This window comes from Chrysemys picta, chromosome 9 (assembly GCF_011386835.1).
Source record: "Chrysemys picta bellii isolate R12L10 chromosome 9, ASM1138683v2, whole genome shotgun sequence".
Taxonomy (NCBI): domain Eukaryota; kingdom Metazoa; phylum Chordata; order Testudines; family Emydidae; genus Chrysemys; species Chrysemys picta.
In genome coordinates, this window is record NC_088799.1 from 79,444,461 (window position 1) to 79,465,695 (window position 21,235).

At 43.8% G+C, this 21,235-nt stretch overlaps 1 protein-coding gene across 1 annotated transcript in view; it reads left to right on the forward strand.

The window, feature by feature from the left end:
* Nucleotides 1-21,235, forward strand: part of EFNB1 (ephrin B1) — a 118,047-nt gene that overhangs the window by 66,226 nt on the left and 30,586 nt on the right. Inside the window, exon 2 of the mRNA XM_005284521.5 lies at nucleotides 2,100-2,377. Coding sequence (XP_005284578.1) covers nucleotides 2,100-2,377 — 278 coding nt within the window. The remainder of the gene's footprint in view (nucleotides 1-2,099; nucleotides 2,378-21,235) is intronic.

Sequence of the window (21,235 nt, forward strand, 5' to 3'; positions counted from 1 at the left end):
TCTTGCCCTTTTAAGCTTACTGTGTATCTTTTGTTCTAGGAGTCATAGCTTTTATTAGATTTCATTACTTCCCCACGGCTTACATGGTAAAAGTGCGTCAGCTAAACTGATATGTGCTATTGGTATTGGAATCCGACAGGTGAGATAACCTGCCCAGTCAGAGTTCCAGTGGGTGGCTGACTTCCCATGGGCAGGGCCTGATGGGGGCCCTTTAGTTAAGCTACTGGGAACTTGTTAGCTACTGAGGTTTAAGTTCCAGCTGAGCTCTAGCTGCTGGGAAGAGTTTGGGCAGATACAGTGCAAATTATCTGAATCAAATTCTAGAACAGGGAGTGGCTCTTATCAAAAGTAAATGTCCCTGCTGCCCCATAGCCTCACCCTGTCTTGTTGGGTGGGGGGGGAGGGGCAATGGCAATTAGAATTGGGGCTACTCTGGTCTCTGAAGGAATAGATGCAGGTGAGATCTTTTTTGGCTGTCTTTTTGCCTTAACTGCAGCTGGAATGTAACTTGGAATCTTTGCCAAGAGTGTGTGGGCTCAGACTCCACCTTTCCTGCCTGCCTCCTCTAAACTTGGCCTGTAAATCCTCTCTGTGGAGCTCATGTGATGGGAATTTTGAAGACCAGGCTGCTGGCTCTGGCTTCAGCCCTTTGGCTTCTTGCTGAGACTTGTTTGAGAGCCACAGAGCAGGTTGATCTTGTGTGTCTGATCTTGTTTCTTTGATGCCTGTAGTTTTGACTTGTGCAAATCTCTTTGGGATGGAGGAGGGGAGAATAGAATCTGGGCATATACTCAGAGTGATGTCTTCTGGTTAGCAATTTGGTGGGGGAAGGAATTGATTAAATCTGGGAGGGGCAGGAGAAATGAATGGAGGTGTAGCCTATCTGGGAGCTCCATCCAATTCTCAGAGCACCCAGATTACATCAGTGAAGTCATGGCTGCACAGCAGAGAAAATTTTGGGTTAATATATATTCCTAGGTTATCTTCCATCAAGAAGAGATTATGCTAAGTAGATGTTCTTCCCCTCCCCTCTCTGCTGCCCCAATTCTTTAATTGCTGTGTAAAATTCAGCTGAGTAATTGCCCTGTAATAATGGAGCCTGAGTGTTAGCCACATTGCCTTCCTTCCTTTTGCTTAGTAATGGCCTGCCTTCCAGCCCTGAATAGCTTTTACCCCTCCTTGCCATTTTCTGTCCAATCCTCCCTTGGGCATACTGCCGAGTTTAGGACTTTGAGGCAACTCTTGTGTGTTGGCAGAAGGCACCCTGCTGATTTAGAGCTCTTCCTCCCTTCCCTATTCAGCAATAAAAATTCCGTTCGCAGTGAGGGTGTGAGAGGGAGCTCTTCACGCTCACCAGTTCTCATGCCCCCTCTCGCCCCCCCAGTTAATCCTCCTCCTCTAAATGAAACCCGGTGGCAGAACCACACCTTCCCAGTCATGGAAATCTGGACAAGGTACTCTTCCCTTCACCCAGCAGGCTCTCTGTGTTCTGCTCCTGAGCGCAAAGAGCACAGTCTTTACAGTACTCCACTCCATGAAGAGAGCAAGTGGTCCCAGCAGCAACCACGTAGTTCTCTCATAGGCTAACCACTGTGCTACCCATATTGTGGCATTTCGAGATTTGGGAGTGCTGAGAGATTGAGACTTCTCCCTGGCAGCTGTGTGAGGCTGACTGTTCAGGAAGGTTAGAGTGAGGAGAATGAGTCTCCATTTAAAAATAGACTGGCCCGAGCCCTGGGTAATGTACTGTAGGCAGCAAACCAGCAGTGACCCTGGCATTGGGGATACGTGTCTGAATGTTGGGGTGGAAGGGAACCTTCAGACAATGGCACTTGCCACCCTCACTGCAGGCATTTGTCATGAGAAGGAAAACTCGTTTCATCATAAAAAATGTTTTGTGGCGTGAAAATGGTGGGGCAAGCTCTAGGTTTCCCTCCAGGAGGGAGGGGGACACAGTTCTGGTCAGGATGAAATTTGTGAACATTGCCCCAGCCAAGCAGAAACTTGTAGCTGCCCTGGTGCACAATGTGGAGCTTCCCCGCTCAGCTGCATCCAAATAGGGCACATGAATCTAATCTCTTACTCTCTTTCCTCTCTAGATTTATGGCTGGTAAAGGGCTGGTCATCTACCCGGAGATCGGGGACAAACTGGACATTATCTGTCCCAAGGCGGAGCTTTCCAGACCTTATGAATACTACAAGCTGTACCTGGTGAAGCGGGAGCAGGCAGAGTCCTGCAGCACTGTCATGGATCCCAATGTGCTGGTGACTTGCAACCGGCCAGAGAAGGAGATCCGCTTCACCATCAAGTTCCAGGAGTTCAGCCCCAACTACATGGGCCTGGAGTTCCAGAGGCAGCAGGACTACTTCATCACCTGTGAGTCGTCCTCCTCCTCTTCCTCATTACCCCAGCTTACAGCTGTCTTTTTGTGCACTTCCAAAGCCTTTCAATGGCCTGATGTTTGTTCCCCCATTAAACTCCCTTTTAGTAGCTGTCTGGGCCAATGCTAGGGCATGTCTTCGCTTCACCACAAGAGGGCATACTTCCTTGTCTCTCTTAGGCCTTGGCTACACTTACCCGGTAGTTCGGCGGCGAGCAATCGAACTTCTGGGTTCGACTTATCGCGTCTAGTCTGGACGCGATAAGTCGAACCCGGAAGTGCTCGCCGTCGACTGCGGTACTCCAGCTCGGCGAGAGGAGTACCGCGGAGTCGACGGGGGAGCCTGCCTGCCGAGTGTGGACCAAGGTAAGTTCGAACTAAGGTACTTCGAACTTCAGCTACGTTATTCACGTAGCTGAAGTTCCGTACCTTAGTTCGAATTAGGGGGTTAGTGTAGACCTGGCCTTAGAGGATCAAGAGGAGGCTTACAGACAGGTTTAGCACGTAGGGATGTGTTTCTGATTTGGGCCCTGCTCATGGCTGGCACATATGGAAACTCTCCTTGTTCCTGTCCTGTGGGGGATCAAGGGGAGGGGAACAGTGGTGAGGAGTGGAATGTAAGCTGCCTCTTGGGTTGGTGTATGGTTCTTATCCTGCCAGTGTGCTGTGTGATTAAGTACCCCTCATCTTCCCTCCACCCCCTCAAAAAACCCACAACATACTCTTGTTTAGTTAAAGGGGCAGGGAGTATTTTCTCAAATTCCAAATGGACCAGGGAGGGGAAAGAGCCATGTTCAGTGACTTCTTTGCAGCCTCCTTGGAGCATGTGTGTTCAGTGATCTCTGTGGGGCAGGAAAGAGGTCAGTATGTGAGACCTTTTTTTAAGGGCTTGTTCTGGAAGTAGGAAGAACTTTGCAGTTAATGGATCTCAGGGTAACAGTGAGAAATTGGCCCAGTGTAGGACACAGCTGTTCAGTTTCCCTTCTGTACAGAAATTAAAATTAAGCACGTTGGCTGCTTGGAGCTGCCCTTGTTGAAATTGACCACAGAGTTGCCTGGAGAAGCAGCCCTTGACAAAGGATCTTGGCATTTAAACAAAACATATTTGCAACATTACTGGTACTGCCTTAGTTTTGACATTGTTTCATTGCTTCATAAAAAATGAGGAGGGGGAAGGACTGAGGTTCTTCAAAAGCCTGGAGGTCCTCGCAGACACATGAAAGTGACCATGTTAGATATGCCCGTCCGATCGTGCCTCTTCATTGCTGTTAGAAGAAGGAGACGCCCCTACCCCTGTATAGATAGGACTCCTTTTGATCTGCCCTGAAGAAGGGGAGGGTTTCTTTCCATATGTTGACCCTTTTTTTTATGCAAGGGCACTGCAATCACCTCATCTCCTGCAGTCAGTTTGGTCATGTTGGGGGTTCAGTGTGCTGTGTCTGGATTCTGTTAGCTAGGCTTCTCTTTCTTTTCTCCTGTGGATTCTCCTGAACCTTGCTGTTTCCACTCGACTTGGCGCACTGCACTATAACCCAATAGCAAGAAAGCAGGAAAAGGGCACAGCGGCCCCGCCACAACTCATCTGTCACCTCATGCATCGTTGGCTCCCCATTTGCTTGCTTGCTGTCACATGCTGCTAACTTGCCAATCATCAGCCTGGACCAAAGGTCAGCCTGCAGTGCCAGAGTCGAGCTCAGAGACATGTAATTGGGCACATCTTATTCAGCCATCTATTCTAGCCCACATCTCTCATCTTGGCAGTTGGGTGGGGACGGAGTCTACCAGAGCAACATTAACTGTATGCTACAAGTACAGCAATTGCCTGGTTACAGTGACTGCCTTTGTGATAGGTGCTTACAGGCTCTTTGTGGGGCTGTGCTGCTCATCTTAGCTAGCCAGATCCAAATCTTCCTGGAGTGTCTGCATTTGCTTTGGGTTAAACTGAACAGAACCTGGTGCCCAGAGAGCAGTAGAGATGGGCTCAGGTTACAAGATTCAGAGCCAGATACAGACTTTCAGACAAACCCACTTTTGGGACTATGAATCTAGACTTTGGCTTGGGCCCATCTCTAATTCTTGGTGGGAGCAGAGGCTGGTGTTGGAACTTACAGAAAGTTGACACTGTTGATGTGACTAGCAAGCAGAAACTGAACTGGTCATCTGAATGTGCAGTGTGTGATGTCTTTGCAGCCATGGTTTGTGCTGGGAGGGTCTGAAACAATTCATCTACAACCAGCTCATTATGGTTTAATTTTCAAGAACAGTTCAAAGTTAGGGGTGGAAGAAACCAGATGTTGGCAAGTCAGCGCCACTAGTTTTTTGGTTTTTTTTTGACCTGCCTTCCTCAATCTCTCCTGAGAATGGGGAGTCAAAGAATCTACTCCTGCCACCCCTCCCCCCCCCATTCTTGGGTAGATCAGCTGATGTCTCCCAGCTCAGCACCACACTTGTTTGGTGAGGCCTAAGGTTTGGGAGTCAGTGATGAGACTCAGTTTCTCCCACTCCTTTTCCATTGTTATAAGGGTGCCAAGAGGAGTCAAGGGGTTTTGGCAACAATGATAGAAACAGCTTTAAAACAGGGTGTTCTTGGTATGGGGGTGGCAGCATTGAGAGTTGTCCTTCCTAATTTTTCCAACAGCAAAGTAGCCTGCCACTTGACTCCCGGACTAATCTTCATCTTCACTCTCAGTTGCAGGTTCTAAGCTGGGATTGTAGTTCCATCGTCTCACCCTGAGTTAACTCCCCTACCCACCCAATCACACGTGCACATGCTTTATTCACATGCTTCTTAATTCCCAACCACCACTTGCTTCTGCAGGATGTTGTTAGAACCTTGAATGGAGAATCGGAAGCTCATTCCTGGGGCCCCCATCATGTGCAGCCAGCCATTGCTGCTGCATGCTATCAAGGGCCCAAACACAGATTGCCCTCTCCAGCATGGCAGCTGTCAATCTCAGCTAGGTCACACTTCAGTCCTTTCCACAGCTTCTCAGCCAAAGGAAGATCTGATTGAGCTGCAAGTTTCCCTGCAGTGGGCAAAAGAGGGGGGAGTTGAGGGGGCTAAATGCAAAGGAACGAGTCAGCCTTTCATATCCCGGGCAAACATCTTGAAGCACTCGGTCACTGGTTTTTCCATGTTAAGGGTCACTGCAGGTCAAGTTCAAGCAGAAGTTGACTCTTCAAACTAATGAGGATTGAAAGCAGGGGTCCCAACCGGGGCCTCTGTGTTACACCCCATGGGACATCAGGGATTCTTGTACCAGAGCTGACTTGAGCAGTTCTGAGCAAGAAACCCACCGACCTCTGTAACTGGGGAGGGGATGTGCGGGGGAGAGGGGGCGGGGGAGACTGACAATTCATGCACCAGAACAAGCCCTTCTAGCTCAGGGGTTCTCAAACTGGGGGTCGGAACCCCCCAGAGGATCGTGAGGTTCTTACATGGTGGGTCATGAGCTGTCAGCCTCCAACCCAAACCCCGCTTTGCCTCCAGCATTTATAAAAGTGTTCTAAATTAAAAACACTTTTTTTTATATATATTTAAGGGGAGGGTCTCACTCAGAGGCCTGCTATGTGACGTGTCACCAGTACAAAAGTTTGAGAATCACTGCTCAATGTTTCCCAAACTTTTTAGTACTGCAGTTCCTTTACAGATCTTTTAAAACGTGATAGCTCCCCAGAACCAATGCTGTTTACTTAACTGACTTGGGACATTAGATCCAAGTGTTCAGGACAGTAGATTCAAGAGGGACATTAGAGTTCTGGTGATTTTTCAGTTTTATTCAACTATATACAATTTAATTATATAATCCAGTCTAATCCAGGTGTCTAAAACTATAATTTGAAAATATGAGTTGTTTGGCAGTTTTTTAGTGAGAAGAATAGGCCTGTCTCGAACTGCACAGTAGAGCAGTGTTTGGTTGAATCTCTTAATGGTGCCAGATATAAGTCGTTTTCCAAGTTTAAATGATTTCTGAGTTTCGCTTTCACAGAAATTGTTGCTGAAAGTAGAGACTCTCAGAGATAACTGGAAGTGAATGAAAGCAGCACTTCATGGATTTATCACTGAGTTCGTCTTACTATCCTTTAACGTAAATCCAGAATTCCTGGTTTGTTAAATTTGAAAATGTGGTCTTCCATGTGTGATCATTTGGTAATTCTAAGATTTACTTGAGCCAAAATACTTGATCTTGAAATGGAATCAGCTGTTACCAAGAATGGTTTTCAAATCCAATTGGCATCTGAAGTTTCCTTTTCAACTCCAGGAAAATATTCAGCAAAATAGGAGTACAATCCAAGCAAATTAGTTTAATATTTGGCCTTTCATAGCATTTTGATCACTTTCACCTTGTTCTTTTTTAAAAGTCTAACAGTGAAAACATCTTAGTAACTCGTTTTTCAATGTGGCATCTCCAGAAACAAAATTTCTTCGTTAATCCTCTGATTTTTCTCTTTGATATCTAATATGTTTGTATTCCAACCCGAACATGTTAGGTTTGCCAGTCAAGTCCACCAGCTCGCATCATCCTGAAGTCCACACTTCACATGTAACCTTCAAAGCTTGTTTTCCCTAGGAGGAAAATCCTGATTTTTGTCATGCAAGTCAAAGGCGCCTTGTAACACTTTTCCATGTGACAACCATCTGACTTCACTGTGAAACAAAAGCTGAGTGTGGTCAGAGTCCATCTCTTTGCACAGCATATTAAAACACATTCTGTGCCCAGGATTTTATAAAATTGACAGTTTTTATATAGGGTGACCAGACAGCAAGTGTGAAAAATCAGGACGGGGTGTGGGTAATAGGAGCCTATATAAGAAAAAGACCCAAAAATCGGGGATGTCCCTATAAAATCGGGACATCTGGTCACCCTATTTTTATAACAATGTTGAGGGCTTTGTGTACTTCAAACCGCAGCTTCTTCGATGCCAAAGCTTGGTGATGAGTCATGCAGTATGTCCAAATTGCTGCTGGTGCCACTTCTTTACTCACGCTGCACCCTCACTGTTCTCTCTGGTCACAGCTGCCCACAGACGTGGCATAGTTAAGACCTTCATCCACTACAAATTTGAAGATCTTTAATATTTCCCAACCAGGGTTTCAGTTGGCCTTTCTTTGCAAAATAAACATTTTAAAGCTATTGTACCTGCTTTGACAAATCTCACATAACGCAGAAGCTAAGCCATGTTGGCTGAGTCTATGGATTCATTAAGGTTCAGTGCAAAATATTTACTCTTCTTAACTTACTCTATCAGCTGGTCCTGGGCATTTTCTGCAAGGTCATCAGTGCATCAATGGAATTATTAGTTGACACAGGAATGGTTTTTAGTGCCATTGTTGCTTCTTACCCAGTCATAATTTTACATGTCTGTTGGTGATGGAAGTAGATGGGTCTCGCAGATAGTGTACTTATTTGTATTTTGCAATTCGCAAGGCCACCATGTAAGATGCTTTTAAAGAACAAAAGAACAGTTGCTTCTTCAGATCTGACTCTTTTTTTTTTTTTTTTTTTTTTTTTTTGCTGTGTTAATTCTTTTCCTTTCTGAAATTCTTTTCCTTTCTGCAGTTCTTATTTACCAATTCTGGATGTTTGGTTTCTAAGGGCTGGTCTACACTGGGGGGGGATCGATCCAAGATACGCAACTTCAGCTACGCGAATAGCATAGCTGAAGTCGAAGTATCTTGGATCGAATTACCTGGGGTCCAGATGCTGCGGGATCGATGGCCGCGGCTCCCCCGTCGACTGCTCTACCACTGCTCGCTCTGGTGGAGTTCCAGAGTCAACGGTGAGCACGTTCGGGGATCGATATATCGATCCCGGATAAATCAATTGCTACCCGCTGATACGGCGGGTAGTGAAGACGTACCCTAAATGTCTCTTAATTTCTCTGGCCTCATACTTTTTCACTAACCCTTGAAAAGAAATGACACATTATGGTTACAGACTTTTTGCCATAATACTGAGAAGCGAAAATCCAAACATAACACAGCTATCATTGTGCTGTCTATTTTTTTTCCTTTTCTGTTTAACTTCATTAAAATCCTCTTCAGTCAATCGTTTGTTACCTGTAGGCTTAGCACTTGGTAAAAATTGTTCTATTATAAAGATAAGATGCACTGTCTCTCCCTATCTGCTAGAGCAGGTGGTGCTGCTGCTGGGCCCAGGAGCCTCCCTGTGTCCTCTGCTTTAGCAGGGAGCTTTCAGTACAGAGATTTCCCACCAGCTGCTTCCCCCAGCAGGAAGTCTTCCTGCTGAAGGCCCCCTGCAGGGGTAGAGACTGCAGAGAGGTTCCCAGTGCCAGCAGCAGCATAAGACGCAGACCCACAGGTAAGAGACAGGTGATTTTTAAGCCTAGTTTTAATACTCTTAATTAAAAAACAAACAAACAGCATATTGATGGCATTTTTTCTGAGATGCTCGTGGCTGCCCCAGGGAGCCATGTCTTAGTTTGGAAAGCACTGCACTAGCTTAACATCTTGTACTCCCAGAATCGGAATTGATAAATGCTTTGATTTCCATTCTCTGCTACTGATCCTTTCCAAACTCTCAAAGGAAAATGCTCTGGCTCTTGACACCCCCAGATTAATGAGAGGAAACCAGAGAGTGGGGGTGGGTCATATATTTTTTCCCTCTCCTTTTTGGGGGAAGAAAACAAAGATTTTTGAGCTTCTGGCTTTCACAAATTCAAGGAATTGTACTTGGTGTTTCATATCACAGAAGCGTGTTGCTTAAATCTTTTGCCTTTAGCTCTAAATGGCTTTTTTTCACAAACAGTGATGGAAAAGTGTGCTGCAAAATATAAACACTTCATGAAGGAGGAATGACTTTGAGCTTGTCTGCCATCATGCAGGCAGGATCTGCCTTGGCTCTGCCAACACATCTGTATCACTCCAGTTCTTCCAGACCTGGGCCCCCCTGCAGCTCTGCCAGTATCCCTCAATCCTGACCTGTTGCATCACCTGTTGCTATCATACAGTCTGCTGTTTTCATAATCTGAGCACATACATCCGTCAGGAATTAGGCTCAAGGTGTTAAACTGATTTAATTTTGACCTAACTGGAGTCTGTTACACAAAATTTGAATCCTGTATCAAAGAAAAAACTGTCATATCCTGCTTTTTACCAATGTCTGGGATGGCCTCAGAGACCTTTATAAAATCAGGCGTTACCTGTAAGTGCAAGTGGTAAATATAGCTTCCTGGCTTCTTGATCTGTTGTTGCATATCCCAGTAACTCGCATCCGATACAAGAGCTTTCTTGCAATAGAGGAATGTTGGGAAGCATGGGAATCGCGGCTTTGCCTCTCAGTGGAAGTGAGATTTTGCCAGTGCTTCAGAATCCTGTTTAAAGGGCCTTTGCTTAATATGCTATTTCCCCTGCTCCAAGGGCCCCTAACAGGGGAGTTAAGGAATCTGGGAGAGCCCTAAGCCTGACACCCCCTCTGGCCCTAAGACCATTTCTGACTTTAATTTCTCTTGACTTCTCCACTCTTTGAAGCAGCCTCCTCGGCTCCAGGATTGTGTCTGCTGTGAACTGACCTTTGGCCCCTGGGTGGGCTGAAGATGCTCCTGTGATCTGGCTGTACCTTCTGCCGAGAAACCCCAGGAACTCACTCTGCCAAGGAATAAAATAGCCAAAAAAACAAAGTCAAAAGTCTCCCATGCAGACCACCCACATGTTCTCATTTTTTTTTTTTTTCTTTCAAACTTGCCTTGAGACACAAAAGGTTTTTTCTTCCTTTTCATTTACTGGCGGCTTTAAGCCTTAGGGAAGCTGTGTTCAAACGGAAAGGAGCATGGACAGCAGCATGACGTGGGCTGCCCAGGCACTGGCTTCCCAAGGCCAGCTGGAAAATCCTCGCCATTGGAGCGAGAGAGCTTCCTGGGGTTCATCCTCATTCAGTGGCTGCCCCCCCTTCTTTCCCCCCCCTCACAGCCGCATTGGATATGCCAAGCTTCGTTTAGGGCCACTTTCATCATCTGGGGGCTCTGCCTAGCCCTGAGCTTAGACTGCTTAGCAATCAAAAAGGCCTTTGAAAGCTAACATAACCTCTCTCCATCCCCTTGGACTCCCAGCGCCAAGCTCTCGAATACCATTTTAAGGCTTTCATTAAAAGCATCTTTTCTCTAAGGGTTAGGCAGAGAAGAAGATTCCTCTCCGAATCCTTTTCTGAAAGAATAAGGCATGAGAACCCTCGTCTGTGTGTCCACACTTTGGCCAAAGTCTCCTTGGGGCTGCAACAGGAGAGCAGCACCTTGAGCTGAGCATCTTGGGCCCACCCTGTAGCACTGGAGCCTTGAGAACAAACATGAACGAGGGTTGTATTTTTTAATTCCCACTTTGTTCTGTAAGTACTTCAGTAAGCAGATGGCACAACACTTCTGCATGTCGGGGGCTCGAGTTTATGGGATGTTGGATTTCTGTTGGGGGGTGGAAAAGGGGCATGCAGCTCTTCAACACCTGCAAACAAATGGCAAGTTCCCAACAATTGGTGTAGGTGTGGGAAGCTACCTTGGCAGGAAGTCCTTTGTCATCTTGTGTCCTGTTCCCTCCATGCAAAATCACCCTAGTTTCCACAGGGCAGTGATGTATGAGTGGAAGCTGTTCTGACCCCTCTAGTCATGGGTCAACTCTTCTAGCTGGTGGCTTTTTGGGAAGAGTTGAAGGGTGTGGCCTCGGTAGCTGTGATTTTTCCCCCTCCCACCCCTTCTGGTGGAGGATGCACAAACACATCCGTTCTAACACGCCTCCATGTGGCCAGTGGGGATAGAGGCCCCAGTGCTGAGAGACACCAGGAAGTAGGAATGAAAGAAGGGGACCTCCTTGGGGTCCTGTGTGGGGATTATGGTAGGTGGTTTGGCTCTGAAGGAGGAGAAAATTCCTCAAAAGGCCATGCCCTACAGTAAAGCATACACCACTCACACCATCGAACAGCAGAATGAAAGATATGGGTGCCGATTTACTTGTGGCATTTGCTAGTTTCCCCTGTCCCAGCCCCTTTCTCCATGGGAAGTGGAAGGTAGGACCTGTAATCCAGTCGTGATTAACGCCTGTCTTCTACTTGTAAGAGAATCCAGACAGGGAATCTGTCAGTTGTGGAGGGAAGGGCAGGATCCAGAGGAAGCTGTAGCAGGGCATGGCCATCTTGGTTCTAGCTGTGCAGCAGCTGACTCTGAATAACGTTTTTACTGCTGAGGTCCCAAATAATGGATTAGCAAACAGCCCCTGCCATGCAAACGTTTGGTAAACCATTTTGGTAAGCCAGCAGAGGGGTTAGGTTCTGCAGCAGGGGCCTAAGGCAAGTACTAGTGCTTTGGTTTACTATTCCACATTGATTACACCACTTGGTTTGGGAGACTATATTCCGCAGCATAAGAGATCTCACTCTCAGGAACTTTTATATTCAGCCTAAATTGTGTCTTGTTAACTCCAGCCCACCTCACCTACTTGCACCCCTGTGTCACCCTAAATAATTTCCTCTCCGATGTTTACACCCTTCAAATATTTGTAGACCCTTATGGTTTCCTCCTCCAGTAAACACCAGGACAGCTTTTCAGTTTTAGTTTTTATCTTACTAACTTACTCCAGGTCTTAATTATTTTTTCTGCTCCTCTGAACTTGCTCCAATTTGGAAATCTCTGGTAATGAGGTGCCCAGAAATAAGTGTACTAATTCAGGTGTATTGGCACCAAAGCTGTATAGAGAGAGGAAATACTAGCTGTGTCCCATGATGCAATGTCTCTGTGGTACAAACCAAAAATGCATTGGCTTCGTTTGTTGTCACATGCATTTGTAAGGAGATGGACTAGAGATGTCCTTTTATTATGTTCATGGCATGCTCTCAGAGAAGTGAGATAGAAACATCAAATATTCTCGTTGGAAGATTCCAACATACATAATGCTGTTTTCATCCTTAGAATCCAGAACGAGAACACACAGTAACCAAAAGCAAACAGGGCAAAGCAGGCTGTTCCATTAGGCAAAGAGACATGACTCACCCCACCTTGCTCAAGGCCAGGTTGCCTGCAAAACTGACTGCTAAGTCCGGATTACACTTTTCTACAGATCCCAGAGTCTGCAACTGAGGCTAGGAAAAAACCCATAGCCTTTAAAGTGATAGATTACAATTTGGATAACTTTCCATGTACTGAATCTTTTCAGTCTGTAATGTCTCTTTTAGCTTTAGAAGTATTTGTTTAATTTGCTTTCCGCTTTCACCCCATCTATTTATTTTTAGTGTAGTGATTTCTGGAGGAATTGTGCTTGGTGTTGAACAGTCAGACAGTTCTTGGTCTGATGCAGGCCTCTTTCAGCCTTTGCTACTTTCCAAGTTTTTCCTTATCCCTCAAATACTTGAGTTTGGGATTGTATTGTTCTAGAAGTATTAGCTGCCTTTCCCCAGATTAAATCTCTTGCCTTCTCCCTTATATTTGAATGTCTTAAGTACTTGTGTGTTGTATATTTGTCCTCACTGGTGTTTACAGCTCTTCTCAATTTAGTATCAATCGTAAATGTAATTAATGTGCCTTACCTTCTCTTGCATTGGCTCACAAAGATTTTAATCAGCTCCTTTAGCATATTAGGATGTGGTTTGTCCAGAAAAACTCATTATGTTAACATTTTCCCAGATATTTATCTACCTGTTTTTAATCAATAGTTAATCTGTAAACATCTTACTTTTCTTAGTTCTTTTAGCTACCATGGACACATTCTTCTTTTATGCTTCCCTAATCTTTTCCCCTATAAGACTTAACTAATTTTGTATTCTAGTTCAGTTGCCTCCACTTGTTTCTATTTCCTATATGTGGGTTTTTGTTTTTTTCCTTCCAAATTTTAAACCAACCCCTCATGAAGCCACTTGGGTCATTCTTCTTTTTTTCAGACAAATTGTAGTCTCTACTTTAATGATGTCCTAAGATATCCCAATATTCTGCACTTTCACATTTCAATACTACTTCCCATCACATCTCTCACTAAATTGTTTAACTTACCCCAGATTTGCTATCCTGGAAAATTAAAACACAAAATGAAGCAATGCAGGGATATCCATTCTTTCCTGTGGTGATGTAAGTGTCTCACAGTCATTGATATCAATCTTGTGTATTATTCTCAATTGGTTCTTCCTTATCAGCATTGATCTGGGTGGTTTCTTCTGTGGCTGGAGTCTCTGGAGTACAAAGTAGTCTTTTGTACCTTAAGCACATTTCAAGAATGTTTGGCTGTTGGAGATCACAAACAGCTATCTGGGTAGTTAAAATTCCCCATGAGAGTCACATTGCAACTTTGAGTACTTCTAGAGGTGGGCCAAGAATGTTTGTTCTTGGTTTTTTACAGCCCAGATGTTCAGATGCCTTTTGTTTAATTTCTTGTGTAATAATCAAAACATCAGTTATTCCATTCTGTTTCTGAATCGTCAGTATTTTTGACGCAAGCATGTCCTCTCCACTTCCTCTTCCCCTTGTTCAAGACATCTAGACAGAATTGTGTGATATCGGGGAGGAGCCGGTGGTAGTGGTAGGCACCAGTGACATAGGTAAGGATAGGAGAGAGGTCCTGGAGGCCAAATGTAGGCTGCTAGGTAAGATATTAAAGTCCAGGACCCCCATGGTAGCATTCTCTGAAATGCTTCCAGTTCCACACACACAGCCAGTAGAACCACAGGGTCTCAATGAGTGGATGAGACGATGGTGTTGGGAGAAGGGATTTAGGTTTAGTAGAAACTGGGGAACCTTTGGGGAAAGGAGAAGCCTATACAAGAAGGATGGGCTCCATCTAAACCAAAATGGAACCATATTGCTCGCATGTAAAATTAAAATTGTCAAAGTTTTTTAACTAAGGGCTTGAGGAAAGCTGCAGGTGTGGAGAAGCACAGGCTTCAGACAGACACAGGGAGGATTTATTACAGGAGACATTTCTGTATCCTAATAAAGAGGTGAGGATAGACGTTGATATTGTACAGGTAGGAACCGAAGAGAAGCAGTCAAACAAGAGTCTGAAGGCAGACAACTAAATATTGACAAATTTTATAAGTGTTTGTATACAAATGCAAGAAGTCTAAATACAAAGATGGGTGAACATCAGTGCTTGGTATTAAATGAGGATATTGTTATAATTGGCATCACAGAAACTTGGTGGAATGATCATAATCAATGGGACACAGTAATACCAGGGTACAAAATATATAAGAATGACAGACTAGGTTGCACTGGTGAGGAAGTGGCTCTATGTATGAAAGAAAGCATAGAAACAAATATAGTAAAAAATCTTAAATGAATCAAGCAGTAGCATAGAATGTCTATGAATAGAAATTATATGCTTGAATAATAAGAGTATAGCTGTGGGAATATACTACCAACCGTCTGACAAGGAAGGTGACAGTGATTGCGAAATGCTCAGAGAGACTAGAGAGGCCACAAAAACAGAAAATTCAATAATAATGGGGGATTTCAACTATCTCCGTATTGATTGGAAATATGTCCCCTCAGGACAGAGTGCAGAGATGAAATTTCTAGATACCATTAATGATGGCTTTGTGGAGCAGCTAGTCCTGGAACCCTCAAGGGGAGAGGCAATTCTTGATTTAGTCCTAAGTGATGCACAGAATCTGGTCCAAGAGATGGACATAGCTGAACCGCTCAGTAATAGTGGCCATAATGTAATTAAATTTAACATTCTTTTTTGGGGGGGAAGACGAGGGGGGAGGAGAATATCAATGATGACCACCATAGTAGCATTTAACTTCAAAAAGGGGAACTCTACAAAACCGAGGAAGCTAGTTAAATGGAAATCAAAAGGAATAGTCACACAGATGAAATGCCGTCAAGCTGCATGGAAACTTTTTAAAAACCCCATATAGTTTGAGCCTCTTATGTGTATTCACTTAAAAAAAAAAAAAAAAAACATGAAGAGGGACAAAAAAATGCCACGTGGCTAAACAGGGTAAAAGTGGTAATTAGAGACAAAAAGATATATTTAAAAAATTTTCAGTATATATCAGAAGCAGGAGGCCTGCCAAACAATTAGTGAGGCCACTGGATGATCAGGCTGCTAAAGGAGCCCTCAAGGAAGACAAGACCATTGTGGAGAAGCTAAACGAATTTTTCTGTATCACTCTGCACTGCAGAGGATATGAGCGAGATTGCCACACCTGAGCCATTTATTTTAGGTGACAGATCTGGGGAACTGTCCCAGATTGAGGTTCGATAGAGGTGGTTTTGGAACAAATTGATAAATGAAACAGTAATAAGACACTAGGTCAGTTCTGAAGGAACTTAAGAATGAAATTGCAGAACTACTAACTGTGGTATATAACCTGTTGCTTAAATCAATCTTTGTACCAGATGACAGGAGGATAGCTAATGTAACACTGTTTTAAAAAAAAAAAGATGACTCCGGAGGCGATACTGGAAATTACAGATCAGTTAGCCTAACTTCAGTACCAGTCAGGTTGAAGCTATAGTAAAAAATAGAATCATCAGACAGATAGATGAACATGATCTGTTGGGGAAGAGTCACCACAAGTTTTGTAAAGGGAAATCATGGCTCACCAATCTATTAGAATTCTTTGAAGGAGTCAGCAAACGTGCACAAGGGTGATCCAGTAGATATAGTGTACTTGGATTTTCAGAAAGCCTTTGACAGGGTCCCTCACCAAAGGCTTTTAAGCAAAGTAGGCAGTCATGGGATAAGAGAGGGTACTCTCATGGATCAGTAACTGGTTAAGGGTTAAGAAACAAAGGGCAGGAATAAATGGTCAGTTTTCACAGTGGAGAGAGGTAAATAATGGGGTGCCCCCAAGGATCTATATTTGGACCAGTGCTGTTCAACACATTCATAAATGGTCTGAAGAAGTGAGGTTTTTTACCCACGAAAGCTTATGTCTAAATCTGTTAGTCTTTAAGGTGCCACTGGACTCCTTGTTGGTTTTTTTGGATACAGACTAACACGGCTAGCCCCTGATACTTGAAAAAAGGGGTAAACAGTAAACTTGGAAAGTTTGCAGATACAAAATTACTCAGGATACTTAAGTCCAAAGCAGATTGCAAAGAGTTACAAAGGGATCTCACAAAACAGGGTGACTAGGCAACAAAATGGCAGATAAAATTCAATGTCGATAAATGCAAAGTAATACATATTGGAAAACATAATCCCCAACTATACGTACAAAATATTATGGAACCATTAGGAAAGGGGTAGATAATAAGACAGAAAATATCATAATGCCACTATATAAATTCATGGCATCTCCCACACCTTGAATACCATCTGCAGTTCTGGTCACCCCATTCCAAAAAAGATACATTAGAATTGAAAGAGATACAGATACGTGCAACAAAAATGATTAATTTTAAGGCTATGGAACAGCTTCCGTATGAGGAGAGGTTAAAAAAAATACTGGGACTGTTCAGCTTAGAAAAGAAACAGCAACGGGAAGATATGATGATGGTCTACAAACATAACGTACTTCACACAACGCACAGTCAGTCTGTGGAACTTGTTGCCAGAGGATGCATTGAAGGCCGAAAGTATAACTGGGTTCAAAAAAGAATTAGAAAGTTCATGGAGGATAGGCCCATCAGTGGTTATTAGCCAAGATGGTCATGGACACAACCCCATGCTCGGGTGTCTCTAAACCTCTGACTGCCAGAAGCTGGGACTGAGGATGGATAAATTGGCCTGTTCTGTTCATTTTATCTGAAGCTTCTTGCACTAGCCACAGTTGGAGGACAGGATACTGGGCTAGATGGATCATTCGTCTAACCCAGTATGGCCGTTCTTATGTTCCCTTTGTCTCTCCTAAATAGATTGCACCTGTTTATATCAATATTCAAGTTACATAGAATCATCCCAGCAGGTGGCAGTTTGTCATTCAGTGACAGTTCTCCTTGCTTGTTTTCCCATTCTGATTACATGTGTTTACATACCTTAATATATCAGTACTCTTCATTTTTCTATTCCATAACAACTTGTTTGATATGGTGGAGGTACATGCCAGATTAATTCAGTTAAAAGCTCCTCATTTACCAAGTTAAAAGTTGAAGTGCTTGGAGTCTATTGTAAATGGAGATTTCTGTAAATAAAGCCCCCTAAGCAGCTTGACCCTAGGAGGTTGGCACCCTATTGGAGTGCAGACTAATCTAAAGTTACTACTTCTCTCTGAAGGCGTTGCAATGTTGTGAATCAAAATCTTTTATGCACCAGTGGCACAATCAGTTGGTTTCCAGTATTGGTTTGTCTTCACTAGTGCTTGGGGCCAGAGGGATCTCTCCAAGTCATTTAAGTTTTTTCTTTAGGTTCCTGAAACCGTTCTTGATTTAATTGAATCTTAATGTACTCGTGGTCATTTCCACAAGGCTTATGACCATTGAGTGCTTCTCCAGATACTTCAAGATATCCACTACCCTTTATAGTGTTCTGGTATCTAGGAGATGACATTGTTTACTTTCTCACCATGGACCTTGTTATGGAGTCACAAATGAGGGTTGCTACCCCGCTTTTTTCCCAGCAGGAAGACTCTAGAGAGTAGGGTAGGAGCCGTATCTGTGTGGTGTTGAGTGGATGGACCTGCAGCCTTTCCAGTCCCATCAAGCGCTGCAATAGGCAGTGAGTGATGGAGCAGTGGCTATAGGATGCTTGCAACTTCTCCTCTCCCCCTGGAGGTGCTGTGATCGAATGTGTGGGAGTGCCCAATCTACTGACGTGAAGACAAATGGCCTGTTTAGTGTCTGTCTCAGAATTTCAAAGCCTGTGTATGCGGTGGATGTGTCAAACCCAAATAATGGCTGTTAGATGACACATGGTTACTTGTCTTGGAAGCTTGTCTGAAGACCGTGACCAGAGTAAATGTGATTTTATTGAGCCCTGTCTCTTAAGCCTCTGCCTCTTTTCTCTTCTCCACCTCCCTCCTGACCTTTCCAGCTCAGAGTTGTCCCTGTACAGCCCTTGGCAGCTGATCTCATAGCTGAGCCTTTCATAGCACTAACAGGGATGAAAAGCCCTATCAGAAAGGGACTGTGTCCCTGCACTCAACCAGGAGGTAAATACCCAGAACTTTGATCTACTGCTTGGGAAGGAGGGGAGGCTTCTGCACAGAACAGAGTAAATGGTAATGGCACCATCATTTTTAAATCTTTAGGAGCTGGGCAAATTTGACTGAGTTTTCACTAGCCCTTTCCTACACTTACCTTTGCTCTCAGGGGAAGCTTTTTCAGTGTGAGATTTGTGTAGACTCCATGAAATTCCTGATGGGGAAACCTCTCTTCCTGATGCCACAATGTTTGGTGCAGTTCTAAGTGAAAGTAAAATCTATCTAGATTCAGTTATGGGAGCAGACTCTTCTCTGCTCACTCTGAAGTCTCAATATTTCCAAGAAAAAAATGCTTCCAACTTGCAGCTGGGGCTCTCTGTAGACCGAGCTGATGACTTATCCCATTAGGTAGAAAAATATAATTTTTAGTGCTTATGACAGTTGAGATGACTCATAGCACTTTGCTGTAGTTAGGCATAATGCAGCAGATAGGGCACTATGCAAACTTCAGTCACTTACCTCTGATCTGCTCTCCCCTGCTATTTCAGTCTTGAGCTGAGACTCAGCTCTGCGCCTCACTCTGCTCCCACTGCTCCTCCTGCTATTCCAGTTGTCGGCCTCTCTGAACCAGAAATTGCCAATTGCATGGCTGTTTCATGATGAGGACAAAACTGACGTCACCAGAATGATTGTTTGTGGTCCCTTAATTAAACATGAAAATTCACAGAAACCCTTTTTAAACTCTCACTACTTCATGAGGACTTGGTTTGATTCTCCAGGTGCTTTTCATGCTCTTCAGAGCCTTCTGAGTAGAACTGGAAAGGTTGAAAAATTACTCCTTTTGGACTAATATCAGAGAGGTAGCCATGTTAGTCTGTATCCACAAAAACAATGCATCTGAAGAAGTGGTTTTTTTACCCACAAAAGCTAATTCCCAAATAAATCTGTTAGTCTTTAAGGCGCCACTGGCCTCTTTGTTGTTTTTGTCCTTTTGGACTGAGCTTCTGGTGTTTTTTGGGCTCCTGCAACATTTACAGCCTCAAGATAAAAGCTTGCAGTTTTGAAGAGGCCTTCAAGGGGAATTTGTGGGGAAATATAAGTGTAGACAGCTACTTGGTTTGTCATAACTTCTGCTTCTAGCCACAAAGGCTGACAACACTGGACTTCACAGAGAACTTCCATTCTTCAGTGCTGGCTTCCCAGCACCTAGACCCTTAAGTTACTTTAGTCCTCCTGGCTCTATCCCTTTCCTGCCCTATGTGTCTATCACCCCTTCATCTTGTGGGGGCCTGTGACAGGTCAGCACAGACAACCCTGGCTTGGTGTACCTAGTATGGTCCCCCAGAATAAGGCTGTTCTCTGTAGGAAGTTTGTCAGAAAAGCTGCCCTCTTAGCAGAGGAGTCTCTGCTTGTCAGGTGACTTTACCAGAACAAGGCTGCTCTCTATACCAAATACATTTAGACTCTTGTTAATTTAAAAAGTCAGGGGCATTCCCACACAAACGTGCTAATGTTCAGTTGTAGTAGAATTTTGTTTGTATTTTGTATAATTTAAAATAAAAAATAATATAATAATGTAATATGTATTAAATGTATTGGTGTATGACTTAATCATATCCTGCCAGCCACCCTTTCTGAATAGCAGAAAGGAATGGCCTAATGGGCCATTTGGTAAAGCTGCATCAGCCGGAATCTGTGTCTGGGCTAATTTCAAGGCAGTAACAGACATTTTAAGGTCACTATTTTGTTGTAGGTTTAGCATTTTAAAATAAGTAAAAGAATGCCATGATTGTTTTCTTGTGCATTGCAGTTTGATGTTACTGTTCAAAATGTTCTGTGTAAATTAATTCTGTTTTGTGTGTGAATAAGGAATGTATGTGTTTAATAACAAAAAAAAAAAAGTTTGAAGGCCATCGCTGAGCCAATGTACAAGGAAGAAACCAAAAACAGACGCAAGGGTGCCAGGAGGCTGCAACATGCCCCCATTGAAATGTCAGAGGAGGGCAGATTAACGACTCTAAAAATAAAACAGGCACCTATCAATGGGGACAAAATAGCTGTGATAAAGAATGAGAAGGACAATTTTTTAAAAAAACAAGCACTTGTCAAACAACAATTAATTACAGCATGACGGAACTCATTGGTCCCAATGAAAAAAATCACTATATAAAAAGGGTGTCTTGCCATGAAACTTTGGGTTCATCCTGCCAAGACTTCCCCGGAGCATCCTGTCGCGACTGACAGAACCCAGCTCCTCCCTACCCATGATCAACCTAGCTGGCCACTAGATTGATCTGGACTCTGGGCTGGTAACTATAACATTGACTGGCAAGATTGTGTGTGTGGTGTGATTGACTGCATATGCTAATTGTTGTATCTTCAATAAATGCAGCGTATTGCCTTTTCCCCTGAAAAAGATCCCGTGTGCTTCTTATAAGCATAACAGTTAAAGCTAGTCAGTTAAGATGACTAACATCTTTAGTTGGGGTTGGTTCTGTTTTGAGCAGGGAGTTGGACTAGATGACCTCCTGAGGTCTTTTCCAAACCTAATCTTCTATGATTCTATGATCTTCCCCATCCTCGATTCACAAAGCAACACAACATCCAAACAAGCACTCTGATTCTTACCTTCTCTTGACAAACTTGGATCAGTTTCACCACCCACAGTGCACACATCTAGTTCCTCAGAGTCTCACCCAAAGGCCCAACCTTAACCCTGACCTCAAAATTCCTTATATAGAAATGTCAGGCTTTACAATAAGTTGGTCTGCTGAGATCTATATCCTTCTGAGGTTTGTGTTAAGGGTGTGTGTGTGAGTGATTTAGGGAAAT